The 13,127-nt window shown below is 45.9% G+C and overlaps 1 protein-coding gene across 2 annotated transcripts in view; it reads left to right on the forward strand.

The window, feature by feature from the left end:
* Window positions 1-9,101, forward strand: part of SNCG (synuclein gamma) — a 28,128-nt gene extending 19,027 nt beyond the window's left edge. For both annotated transcript variants that reach the window (XM_068398629.1, XM_068398630.1), the window contains 2 exons: window positions 7,536-7,622; window positions 8,761-9,101. In XM_068398629.1, the coding sequence (XP_068254730.1) occupies window positions 7,536-7,622; window positions 8,761-8,781 (108 nt within the window). In that variant the 3' untranslated portion in view covers window positions 8,782-9,101. The remainder of the gene's footprint in view (window positions 1-7,535; window positions 7,623-8,760) is intronic.
* Window positions 9,102-13,127: the final 4,026 nt, after the last annotated feature.

Consider the following 13,127-nt stretch of genomic DNA (forward strand, 5'->3'; position numbering starts at 1 on the left):
AGTCACAGCAAACCCCAACCTGGAATCAAAGCAAAGCGAGGCTGGCCAAAATTGTTTTAATTGTTCAGACAGTCGGCTGATGAATTTCCTGACCTGCACATAAACACATTGTGATGTGAAACAAAACTTCTACACACCATATAAATCCTGAGAGAATAGCCTAACAAAAGAGGAGAACAGCAGCTATGAGTGACGCAAAATGTCCTCCTGAAAGCCTGTGAAAAGGGCAGATACAGAAGTTCTGCTAAACCCTTGGGATAAGAGTAATCTCTATTCCCACAGGGAAAAGCAGTTAGGCTGCAGGAGTGCAAACAGTGACTCCTAATTCCATGGGGCCAGACCACCCCCTTGTACCTTTTGACTGACCAGGAGAGTTAGGAATTTGCTGACAGTAGGAATCCATCCTGCCGATACCGAACTGTCTCCCCTTCTGGCAAGGACTGAGTAGCAGCAATCCTCTTCCCCTTTAGACCTAAATGAGAGATCCCCCTCAAAGACTGATGAGCTACAATTAACAGTGGTAATTTCAGAGCACAAACTGGTCAACGTTTTCTGTTTGCATCCTTGTGCAGGTAGTGCCTTAGAAAATCAGCGATTCCTTCACCCTAGTGATGGTTCAGGGTTATGCAGACTGCAGGCAATATACCAAAGCCGTTAGTTTTCCAGAGGGTTAAAGCATTAAGCATCTGAACTGTCATTCTGGCATCTTCTATCAATGCCCGTCTGCTTAGAGTTAAAGTGGGGATTGATCAAGTAGAAAAAAAAGTGGCATGTGTCCCATGCTGAAGGGCAGACTAAGTGAGTGAGGCAGGAAACTGCTTTGGATACAGTATCATGATGCCATGCCAAATAGCAGAGGTGGGCAACAGAATGAAAACGGGAGGACAAAAGCAAGGCAAAAGAAGTCACAGGAGAAAGAAATTCAGGAAAGATGTTTGTTTCTGTGAAAGAGAGGGGTCATCTACTTTACTGGTTTAGTTCATCTTAGATTAGGAGTGCAAATCTTGTAGTCATCATTGCTCACCATACTTCAGTTGCATCTGCTAAATACCTTTTGGATAGCAATGACATGGAAGATTGACCTCCATATGCACACCGAGTGCATCCCAGCTGCTAATGGGTTAATGGCCATGGGGCCAGAGCTGCTCTGGTGGGAAGGCTCTGAAAGAAGCAGAGGGGTTGTGCTGGGTTCTTGGCACCAGCTGTTTTTTCTCCAGATCTGCTCCTATTGTGCTGCATGATTTGCTAATGGAAATACAGCCAGAGGCTGTCAAGAGCAGCAGCAGGCACTGTAATGTGTGTGAGAGACCTGCTGGAGATACACTAAGAGGAGTGATCAGGTATAGCAGTTAGATGTTTAAAAAATAAATAATTACTGTTAAAACCTTGCAGCCCTGGAATTATATACAAGTGTTTCAGCCCCTGAAGTTTGTGAGAGCTGTGACATCCATGTCACATATTCATGCTCCGTCCCGTCCTTCTTTTTAATTGCAAAGAGCGGTTGCTAGCATCTTATTTCTGTTTTCAGCTGTCTCCAGTATTGTTCCCTGCTGACTTTAGAGAGGGGTTGGTTGAAGTGCCAGGGCATCTGCATGAATGCGTGGTGAGCACTGAGCAGTGCTACAGGATGACTTGAATCTGGGGAGTCGAGTGGCCTGGGAGGCATGTCCCCAGCTCAGCGTTCCCAGTATTAATATCAATTACGGAGAGCTTGATGACATCCAATCTGTGTGTTTGACAGCTGGGGTCAGTGACAGGTCATACTAGCAAGGAGTGGGGAACTCTAAGGATTCTGGATTAAGTTCTGCTCAGGGCAGCAGCTGCGGGGTGGTTGAGCTCTGCAGGTGTATCAGATGGTGACTTTGGCCATGGGGAAGAATTCAGCCCTTCGCAGAACATGGCAGGCACTGAAATGTGGGCACACGTGGGGTGGTTGGCAGCCTGCTGCTCCTTGCCATCCTGTGTGGGAGCACTTGGAGCCAGGCAGAAGGAAACTGGGCTGAAGTAACTCTGTACCTACGGAGGGGTGCCAAGCGCCAGACGAGAGCGACCTCGAGTAGTGTTGGCATCGCCTAGCAGGGCTTTGGCACTGGCCTGGTCACTGCTGACTGAGTACAAGAAAGCATTGACTGTTTTGGAGGAGTTTTTAACTATTAAGTAAAAAATATGTAAGTTAAAAGACTACAAGCCCTCCACAATTTTTCTGATGTGCAAAGGAATGAGACCCATCAGTAATGTGTTTTGTCTGTGGCTCTGCACCCATCCCAGTCCCTGGGGTGGACATGAAGGGATTTCAGTGAGATAACCACCCACTAAATAACCCTGTCTTAGAAGAGGATTAATTCTTTGTCTGCATGACACAGCACAAAGTTTGCTGCATTGCAGACACCACGTGGCTGGGAACGAGCCTCTGTACGTGTACACACACACACGCTCCCAAAATGTCCCTCAGGGACTGGAGGAATTTCCCCAGCAGCTGATGCTTCCCTATGCTCTGCACCTAGATCTTCCATTTAGATCTGTTTGCCCTGTCAGTTTTTATATGGTTTAGTTGTCAGTTCATGGCTCTGTCATTTTGAATTGAGTTTGATCTTTTTTTTATTTCACTCCATTAGTTATTTGAGCGGTTGTCAGTTATGTGCAACTGCTGGGCGCGTTCGTTGGATCACATCGTTTCTCTGCGCTTGATCTAGCGCACGTGTACCATACCCATACCACAGCTTATCGCTTTCATAACCGCTGCACATTTTGAATACGAACAGTTGATGTTCATGGCCTTAAATCTGGTCACTGGAACCATGCGACACCACCGACACTAAGACAGTTGCACTGAAGGAATTAGGAGCAGAAACTGATGAGTGACCTCCCTGTTTAAGTTAGTTTGGGCAGGGCAAGTGCCACTTAGGAGAGAGCAACCAAAGGCATCTGAGAGGCCACTGAGGGCAGAGCTGCTAAGCAGAAGGAGCAGGGAAATCAACAACCAAACTACCTTACAGTTAAGTAGAATAAATAGCCTGAACTCTTCCTCTTTGTATTCAAGCTTCATCCTTTGTATTCAGGCTTCACTGTACTTCACCAGGATGCATTACTGCATCAGTGGTCTCCTTCAGCGTGACACGGAGCAGGGGAGACTGCAGAAGCAGTGTGGGGTGGGGTACTCTGCCTACAGGCACTTTTTATGTGCTTCCCTCTCAGTCTCGTTAGAGCATCCATGCGTACGTTTGTCACATGCATAATAGATGACTTAGTGGCACTGGTGAAGCCTTAAAGTCTACAAGACTGTGTTTGTGCTTCCTCGCTAAAGGCTGTGCCCCAGCAATCCTGTAGGATAACAATGTAAGCATCATTAAATATGTGTTATTTGTATAAGCAGCCCCAGGAAATCCTAAGAGAGTCTGGATGTGAGCTGGGTGAAAACAAAGCTACCCCAAGAGGCCACCTGGATTTGTAGGGTAAGACAGGAATCCTGCACGCCTGTCGGTGGGTCCACTCACTTTAATCATGGGTTGACCTCTTAGTCAGAGCTGTCAGCATCACTCCCAAGCACATTCAGCCCGAAACCCATCCAGGACAGCCTGTCCATAGGACCTGTCAGGTTGCCTGAGGGTTTACAGGGGAGTGGTTTGGGTATGCTGCCAAGTAGCATTGCTTTTGCTCCAACACCCAAGGTCAAGAGCACTACAGGAGGCTGAACCTTTCTCCGCCTTATGCAATTGATGTCCCATTGCAGGCTGTTAAATTTGAAGCAGATTAGGTTTCCAGTGAACCTCTCTGGTTTTACAGCCTTAAAATAATAATATTTAAAAAGGAATCTTGCTTGCCACTGAATTTGTTGAGTTGTTGATGAGTAATGTTCCAGCATCCAACATTTAGACTCTGCATGCTTTCTCTGTTAGATAAGGAAGATAATCCTAATAAGGTTGTTTATCTCAGAATTTTTGGGGATGGCGAGAAAAAAAACACTGGCCTATAACATGATATGGATAAAAATATAAATTTTGTTTCATGTATGGACTCAGCCAGCGGAACATACAACACAGTCGATGAGCTGAAAAAGAATTTCTTAGAACCTGTGAGTTAGAGAAATCTGAAGAATCAAACTGTAATTAATTCTTTTTGCAAAATCTGTGGACTTCTAAAATCTGTTTTTAAAAACCGTATTAAAATACCTGAACCCAGAGGCCTGTAGTACGCTCTATTTAAGACCTCTTAACATTGCACAGGAATATTTTTATAAATGGCAGGTCCTAATTTGTTGAGTTTTTCATTAATGATATCTGAACATGTAACTACTGTTTTATAACCTTAGTGGAATATTGTATTTTATATATATAAATCTTACATAGTATATATATTCTATATACAAATATATTTATATATATTTAAAAATACTTAAAAGCTTGTATAGTATTCCTGTAATGAATTCTAAGGTCTTGTTTCACTTAACTATTATGTTAAACTACTTCATTTTTGTCTCTTCTCTAGCTAAAAAGATTCAACCCCCCCAAAAAAAAGTAGAAGAAAACAGCCCTGAGTCAGTTTTTTTCATTGTAAATACTTTTTCTAAGACAATACATAATTTCTGAGAGGAAGAAAGAATCTGCTTGCCGTTTAAGAGCAGCAGGAGCGTTACTAATTACTTCATGGTTGCAACACGCCTTTCCTTTAGAACATTTTATCCCTTTTAATGAGGAGATGAACACTGAAAGGAATAGCAAAGTTCTTGCTGTCCTTCAGAGAAGCTGGATTTTCACTCTTGCTTTCTTGCCCAGCGTCACGCTGTGAGGCGGTGTTACAGCTGGGGTTGGCCCCTGGGAATTTCTGGCTCTTCATCCAAAGTGAAGACTCTTACATCCCTTGGTCCTCCTCTGTGTAGTGTTTCCCTGGCTAGTCACCTAAATCCCCAGCTAAGGCCCAGCTGAAGGATGCAGCCCTTCCTCACCTTGTGCTCGCTATTCTGGGCAGGGTGGGAAGCGCGTGAGAAAAAGGCTGTGAGGCGACGTCCCTAAGGCAGCCTGACACCTCTTCATCCTGCCATTGTGCTGGTTCCTCCAGCACAGTTTAGAAGCACTCTCCAGAAACATGGCTGCTTTCAGTTCTAAAAATAGAGGGACGAGTCAGCGTTACCCTTGTGGAGCAGAGCCTTGGCAGAGAGCGCGATCTAAGGGATACAATAAGCAGCACAATAGCTGAACAGGGATCCTTCCGCCCGCCCATCGCGCTCGGACGCAGCATCCTGAGGGTGGTCCTGAGGAAGGGATCCCCTTTTCCGTGACTGTTTTCCACACCTACCAGAACCGAGCTCCCTGCCCACAGGAAGAGTGGGTGGTCATGCCCCGTAGAAAGATGGGGTGCGCTGCACTTGTCCTTGTGTTCCCGTGAGCTGTCCCCAGTTTTCCCAACGCAGCCCAGTGCCTTAGGCAGTCGCCTTTGTTTTCACCTTCACGATTTCACATGGCAGCTGGTAACCCCACCTGCAAATAACCTACGAAGTACCTGCTGTTGCAGCTGTTGTCATTGGCTTGCATTGCAGGTTTCTTTTCTTTCCACCTAACCGTCAAAAAAAGCTGCTTGTAAAGTTTCAAACTACAATTTGAGGCTATTTACCTTCTCTGACCTAATGTGCACTCTTGAGTTAGAAGGTGTAGTCCTTTTTATATGGCCCTGTATGCATGTAAAGTGTTTTAAAGCCACAGACTGGATCCTGAGGCCGGATCAGCCTCCATAAATTCGGAGTAGTGAGCTGCGTTTGCTGACAACAGGAGAGTTTACTTGTTTCGGAAAGGCTGTGGCTAAGTGGCTCCATCGGAGCGGTGGCCTCTCCCCAGCAGCCCGGTCCCTGCTGCGCCAGGAAGTGGAGATCAGAAACTGGTCTCCATGATGTGCACAATTTGATGTCATTAGGTTGCCTGGGCTTACTTAACACAGATCAGGCTGATACTAGCAAGAATCATTTCAGCCAACAGAGTGATGCAAATTAAGGGCACATTTCTTAGGAAAAAAAAAAATCACACTGTGTTTTTTATATGGAGACACCCTCAGTGCATGGCCCTCTCTGTAACAAACTAATTGAGTCTGGGCAGGGAGGCGAAGGGAATGCCTTGAGCTGTGACACACATCAGAATGGGGCTGCGGCTCCTAGTTTGGCCATTTTCTTTCCTTGGTGGATTGATCTGTTGCGGTAGCTAGTATGGAAAGCGGGAAGCAGGACAACCAGGTTGCAGTGCTTCCATCTCGTGGCTCCACTTCCTGCCAAAAATGAATCTGAAGTCCAATTTCCAGCTTAAATTCTCATGGGATCTACCTTACATCTACGTAGCTCTGTTTGTGAAATATGTTCATTTTTTTCCTTTTTACATCACATCACCTCCTCTTCTCTCATTCAGTCCTAAAAGCAGTAGGGGTGTTCTGCTGATGAGAACAGATGTGACTGGACAGGAAAATAAGGACACGGTGGAGTCCCTCAAAGCACACGGGGCATAAAATTCTATTTACTGTCGGTTGACAGGGACGTTTGATTTGCACTGCATCAACAGCAGCACCAGGGAAAGAGGTGACCTCGTGATTCCAGAATACTGAAATTCAAATGCTACGTCTCCCTTCTGTGCAAAATTGACTTTCCCTTTACGTAATATGTGTCTCTCAGGTTCCTTCTGTGGTGGCCCTGATTTTACATGGGAAAAGAGAGTAAAAATTGGGGGATGCTGCTGTGCACGTGTGCTCAAAGGGAACAGAGAAGCTTTGAAATTTTAGCAGAGTTCCCTGGTGATTTGGGGCTGGACCACAGAGGTGCTGCTGTTTCTGCTTCCCCTTCCTCTTGCTGACTGATTCCACAAAGGTGCATTTCTGCTTTCTCTCCATCCCCTGAGCATACCAATATGGTCAGGATTTTAGTCTTCTCACGTGGAAAAATCATGTTTAAAGTGACTGCCTGGTAATAACACATCTTTTCTCTCTTTCTTTGAACGGGAAGTAGCTAAAAGAGCCCAAAGTGCTTATGAAAATGCTTGGATTTCAAACGCAAAGGAAAGCTTATCCTTTGATAACGAAATTTTATCTGAGGCATGACATTGCTGCCACCACAATACTGCTGTATCTGCAATTACTATTAGTTAGTCTATGCAATGAGTGCTCAGGGTGGGTGAGATAACGTGGGGAAAGGCTAGGCATAACCTGTCTTACTCCAGGTAAATTTATTTGTCCCTCACAAATTTCTTCACATTGAAGGAGTCAAAACTCTGTTTGGGCTCTGTGACAGGAAAGAAAACTTCAGGAAAAAACCTTTCTTTCCATATGAAAAAGACCCTAAATCAAGCTGTAAGAAATTGAATTGCTTTTTCAGAGACACCTGCTCTAACAAGCTGCACAAAAAATTGATTTCGAGCAATATTTCCCATCTATTAAACCCGGTAATTCATCTGCGTGTGCAATGCTCAACTCCATTCCGTGCAGTCTGCTCGAGCAGTCTGTCTAAGATTAGGGTGATGACTCTGCATGTGCTGGTAAGGACAAACATGTCGCTTGTGACTTGGCAGGAGGACCTGGCAGCGCCGCAGCCGCCCGAGCAGCCGGGGGCGGCGGGAGAGGGGGCTTTGGCGGCGAGCACAGGCGGCGGCGGAGAGGTAAGGTGGTGCCACAGCCCCGGCTTCCCGCGACCCCCGGGCTCTCCAGACCGCACGTGGGCTTTGTCTGGGCTACTGGCTTTCCCCAGGACAATCTCCCCTTTGCTCTCCGTGGTTATAGATCTGCTGCGTGCGGAGCCCACCAGTATTCCCGCTTTTATGAGTTGTTTGACAAAACGTGAGCTCAAAGGTTCTCAGTTTTGCCGTTTCCTTGTTCGGGACCGAGAGGTTGCCATGAGTGACAGATTGGACAGACTGCAGACTGCTGCTTGGTTTGGGCTGATTTGGGGGTGTAAACACACGTATAATAGTTGATGTTATCTTATGGTTTTATCACCACATGGAACAGCTTTTACCCGCTCGCAGCCATGCTTTAGAAGGGCTTTAGATAACAAGTTAGATTTTTCTATATTTAAATTAGTTTTTTTAACTTTTGTTCTATTCTACCTGCAATGCCCTTTTGAAGCCCTGGGTCAAATATCAGCCTCTGGGCTGATTTCAGCTCTTGAACAAGGGGTGACAACCTCTTGTTGCCCAACGTGGATGTTTTAAGTGGACAAATGCTTCTCACGTGGTATTTCCTTTATGATTTCGGTGCTAAGGCCTTTGGCTGCCCACTCCGCAAGCCCTGCAGTACGTCTGCACCCAAACTCCCCATTTTCCAGCTTCTCTAAAGGTGAGACTGTTTTCACGGTGCCTGAAGCTCCCGAAAGTCTCAGCTTGCACGTACCACCCCCTGCCAGCCATTGCCCCCCTGGTGCCGGTCCCAGAAACGAACCCTGATAATCTGACCGACCTCAGGGCTGCGCAGTGCTAACGTCAGGCTGCGCGTCGGGGCGGGAGGCAGAGCCAGCAGCAGAAAACAGGACGTCCCCGCCGGTGGCAGCCCTGCTGTCTTAGATCACCCTCAGCCACGTGCGAAGTGATACCCAGAGGTCTGGGTTACAGCAGGAGTCTGTCTGGTTCCCAGAAGGAGGGGATAATTCGTTTATTTTCTGCACCGCATACAGTCATTGTTACGTAGTTGTTTATGGGTTTTTATGTGGTGACCATCAGCACTGACTTTTCTCCTAATTGTATTTATATATGTTTTCCACTGGAAATATTTAACTGTTTTCCTGTCTGTCTTCTCTCACAGGGTGAAAATGAAGGCAATTAATCAACGTAGGGACTTCTAGCTCAAAAGAGAGCATTCCAAGAGCAGACATGGAAATATTAGCTGACACTACAACAGGAAAACCCCGCTCTCCATAGACTAACCACATTCAGCTCTAGTCTTTCACCTCCCTCATAAACCAATTGTACAACATGTGTAAGCCAGACTCCTCTGATTGTAAGTAAAGTGCAGCCATGTACCAGGGTGTGTGTGTCCCTCCCCACCTCCCTCGTGGCTTCTCAACCCACTCGCTTTGCGTGTTTTGGTTGGACTCACTGATCCGTGTCTCGCGTCCATCTGCACTGGCGCTTGGGATCTCTAGGTATTGTGGAAATATTTTTTTTTAACTAATAAAAAAGTGTTTGAACAACTTCTTTGTTTTGTCAGTTTTATTTGCACATTTTAGAAGCTGATCCTTCCAAACTAATGGACTCTTCCTGTAAAAGTGTGGTATTAAAATACAAGGATCTCAGGACTGTAAGGGCCTTAGATCATGAGGTAAAAAATGGGAATAATGAAAAATTGTATTTCTGAAGTCAATAGTGTAGGTAGGCCAGCTTTCTGTCTCTCAGGGCTGAAAAACAGAGATTTCACTTTTTTTAATATTCCCTCATGTTTAAGAGAGAATGCGTGGGGGAAATTGGAAAAAAGGTGGCTTTATAAAGGAACATGAAAGTCACGTTGAGCTCGGTTAGCATTTGTTCTTTGCTGTTTATTCTGCTTACACCAGAGCTTGAAAACCTTATCCTGATGCCTCCTGGGTGTAATGAACGGCTAGAGGGTAATTAAAGAAATGTGATGGGCACTGACCTGTTAGATCAGAGCTGCATTACTGCTGGCAGGGGTAGGCAGGATTCCTGTGATACGCGTGAGTCCCATAACAGGTGCCAAAGGAGAATTACTGGTGCAACTCAAACACTGGGGCTGGTACCAGTTACAGCAGCCAGTCAGTCTGCAGATAAGGTGCTTAGTGAGAGCAGTAGAGACCTTCCACATTCACAAGGGTAGAGAATGGGAAAATGCTTCTACAAGCTCATTGCTGTAAATAATGAAGGATGAATTTAAAGCACATCAGTAAGTATGGGTCTAAAACTGGGGTCTTTTGTTCACCTCCAGGCAGAGCGTCCACGAATCCACAAGAAGCCAGTGTAAACCGTAGAGATTTAAGCTGCTTCAGAATCAGACCGTTAATCTTCATTAAGCTGCATAATGATGATGACTATGGAAGATATTACTGGAGAGACCTGCTGTAGCATGGACAGATCTAGCAAGTGTGATATCAGCCTCTCACACATTAACAATACATGTAAAGCTTTGCCTTGCAGAGACCGCAGGACTTCCATCCAGAGTAGATGTTTGATCTCGACAAGGAAAGGGAACAGAAGAGCCCTAGCAGAGATAACAAGGTCCTTCAAAGGAAGTGATGTCCGATACGTGCGTACTCTCTTCTGATGTCCTGCAAAACATCTGCAGAACTTGCCAGTTAAATAGAATAACTAAAACTGAGGCCAAGGTAAGGGGGCATGAAGGGCTGTGATACTCATGCCCAGCAGCAGGAGCCTGCAGCCTATTCTTAGTGCTTACTGGAGAAAGACAGGGAAAATCCCCTCTGCTCCAAAGCTTTGCTTTAGGGGGATACAAAAAAAAAATGTTCTGCCAGCCAGGGGGAAAGAGGAGGTGAATGCCCTCGCTAGCTGCAGCACATGTGGGAGGGAGGGACAGGTATCAGCTGGGCCAGGCTGTAACTCAAAGCAAGGAGTAAGCCGCTTCCCAATTGCCCGTCTCTCAAGCAGGCTTCACCCCTGCTTCAGAAGGACTTAAACCAGGAGAGAATTACAATTGCTGAGAGCACAGGCACACTGCTCTGCGGTAGAGCTACGTAACTGCTTGGGAGAGGGGCTTGCAGCACTCCACATCCATATGCTGTGCTACAGCATCTTCTTCCCTGTGGGAAGGGAGGGATTTAACTGGTGTTTACACACCTGTATCTACAACTGTGAGCCTAAAAATGCTGCTTGACTGTTGCCTAACATATGGGCACTGAAAGTGTCTGAATGTTTCCTAAAGATGTGCCTCTGCACTTGCCTGCTGCTCACACCACTGAGCAGTTTCATGCCTGGGAGGGACAGGGGTTCAGCATTTCTCTCCGCAGCCCCTGCCGAGGTCTGGTCTAGTCCCATTGCGGTCACAGCTCGGAGCAGTGTTTATGCATCTTGCACAAGGCAATCACAGGCCTAAAAGACAGAGCTCAGGACATGTGGTTTCCTCCCACGTGAGCATCCTGCGTCAGTGAGCAGGAACAGGGTATGCTGTGCCCATGTAATGGCTCGGTGAGCCTCGGTGTCCTCCCCTCGCTTCCCCAGAACGGCCGCTACCCAGCCAGGGAGAGCAGAGCTGCCAGTCTGAGCGGCCTTTGTCACAGGTAAGAAAGGTGAACGCTTCCTTCTCCTGAAGTAGAAGGGTCTGTTGTGAAAGAGCCAAAAGATTATCTATTAATTATTCAATTAAACTTTGATGTATGTCTGTTTGGTTCACTGCATGGAAAAGGAGTCTGTACTTTTAATGAGTATTCAGACAAGTGTAACGAGAGGTGATGGAAGGAAACTGAGAAATGGAAGAATGGAGGAGATGCATCAGAAAACATCCCGCAGCAGAAGGTGCTTTCACGAGGGAGCTGCCAGGACTCCCCCTGCCCCAAGTGAAAGGTGATGGAGACAAACACTAGCAAAATAATTTTTTGCTGACAGGTCATGGTGATCAAGAGTTTCTTTTACACATCTCACCCCGTGAATTATTTAAATAGACCTTGTATGTGCAATACCTCTCTCGTAGAAGCTGTTAATTTAATCCCACTGTGACAAGGCAGCGCTCGGTGCCCGGCGCGGCAGGGCCATAGTCCGTCCCCGATGACACGACTCTGGGTGCTCGTGCTCAGACCTCCGTAGTGATCCAACGAGCCAGGAGCAGCCGCTGCCAAGTGTTGCCTCAACTTTATGAGCCTCAACAAATGACCGACAAAATGCTGAAAAACATTTTTTTTTCCCCTTGTAACAGCAAAACTTACTTACCACATAAAACTGCAGTGTAGCTTTTATTAAGTGGTTTGTTCTGATACAGTTCATAGCCTTTGAGAGCTCCCCCACAATTACATCTTAGCCAAGGGCATGCAGGGCCTGATTTTTCAAAGACGTTTGGGCTGCAGATGAGAAAGCAGTGGCTCTCTCCAGAATGTCTCAATGTGCATTCCACTAATTTAAATGCAAATCAGATAATAATACACTTCCCAAAATCCCACTTCATCTGAAAGTCTTATTTTCAAGTCTACATCATGCATGCCCTAAAACTGAACTCAAAGAGCAGCTGATTAAAAACTGAAAGGCTGTTTTTTTAATACTGTTCTCCATAAAATATACAAACACACATTCTCACCACTTTGAGACTTTTCTATATTGAAATGTAGCTTATTTTAACGGTTTCATAAATGCACTGAAACCCTACCAAATCACAAGAAGATACTGAATACTGTTAATAGCATATCAAAAAAAGCTCAGATAAAAACTCAGCTCTCTAAACGTCAGATAAAGCCCTGCCTGCACGACTTCGCACAGCTCTGTTAGCAGCGCAAAGTTTCTCTGTCCAGCTTTGGCACTGCTGTTTTGGGTGGATTCCAGCATGGAAGGGCAGCAAGCTCTGCTTCTCCACCTTTCCTCTCCCACTGAGCCCCAGGTGGGGTGGGCAGCACGGCCGTGTGCCAGAAGGGTTGAGCCACGGCGCTTCTTCCTGCCAGTGTGCCTAGAAAGACATACAAAGCTCTCCTGTGGACCTTACCCTTGGCTTACAGCCCAGCTCACATCCTCGGCTTTCCTAGCCCCTCCTGGGATAGGACCTGTTATTTCTTTCCCTAGCCCTGTGCCAGATCTTAAGGTGGTGGTCAAGCCTTTCTCATCTCTTTACCGCTTATAATTTAAAGACCAGACATTTTTTTTTTTTCTTTCCTAATACTCAAGCTGCAGGATACTATGAGACTCCACAAAAATCCCACTATTTAAGCATGGTTTTAGTCTTCAGCTCCAGAAGATGGCAGAAACTGGACACTTCACTTAGACGTTGCCTGAAGATTCAGAAACCAGAAGGTAACGAAATCCATATAACTGGCCTTATTTTGATCTCGTGCTTTGAAGCAGAGCTGGCTGATGATTTCTGGAGAATGTTGCCACCCATGTAAATGAAGAATCAGCTAGACCTACTTTTCTCCCAGAAATATATTTCTATATTTGAACCGAAGGGCTAATTTAGCTTCCTTAGAACAGCTTTAGTTTGATCCTTGAAGTGACTAACCTATGACTTAT

Source organism: Nyctibius grandis, chromosome 4, assembly GCF_013368605.1.
Source record: "Nyctibius grandis isolate bNycGra1 chromosome 4, bNycGra1.pri, whole genome shotgun sequence".
Classification (NCBI taxonomy): Eukaryota; Metazoa; Chordata; class Aves; order Nyctibiiformes; family Nyctibiidae; genus Nyctibius; species Nyctibius grandis.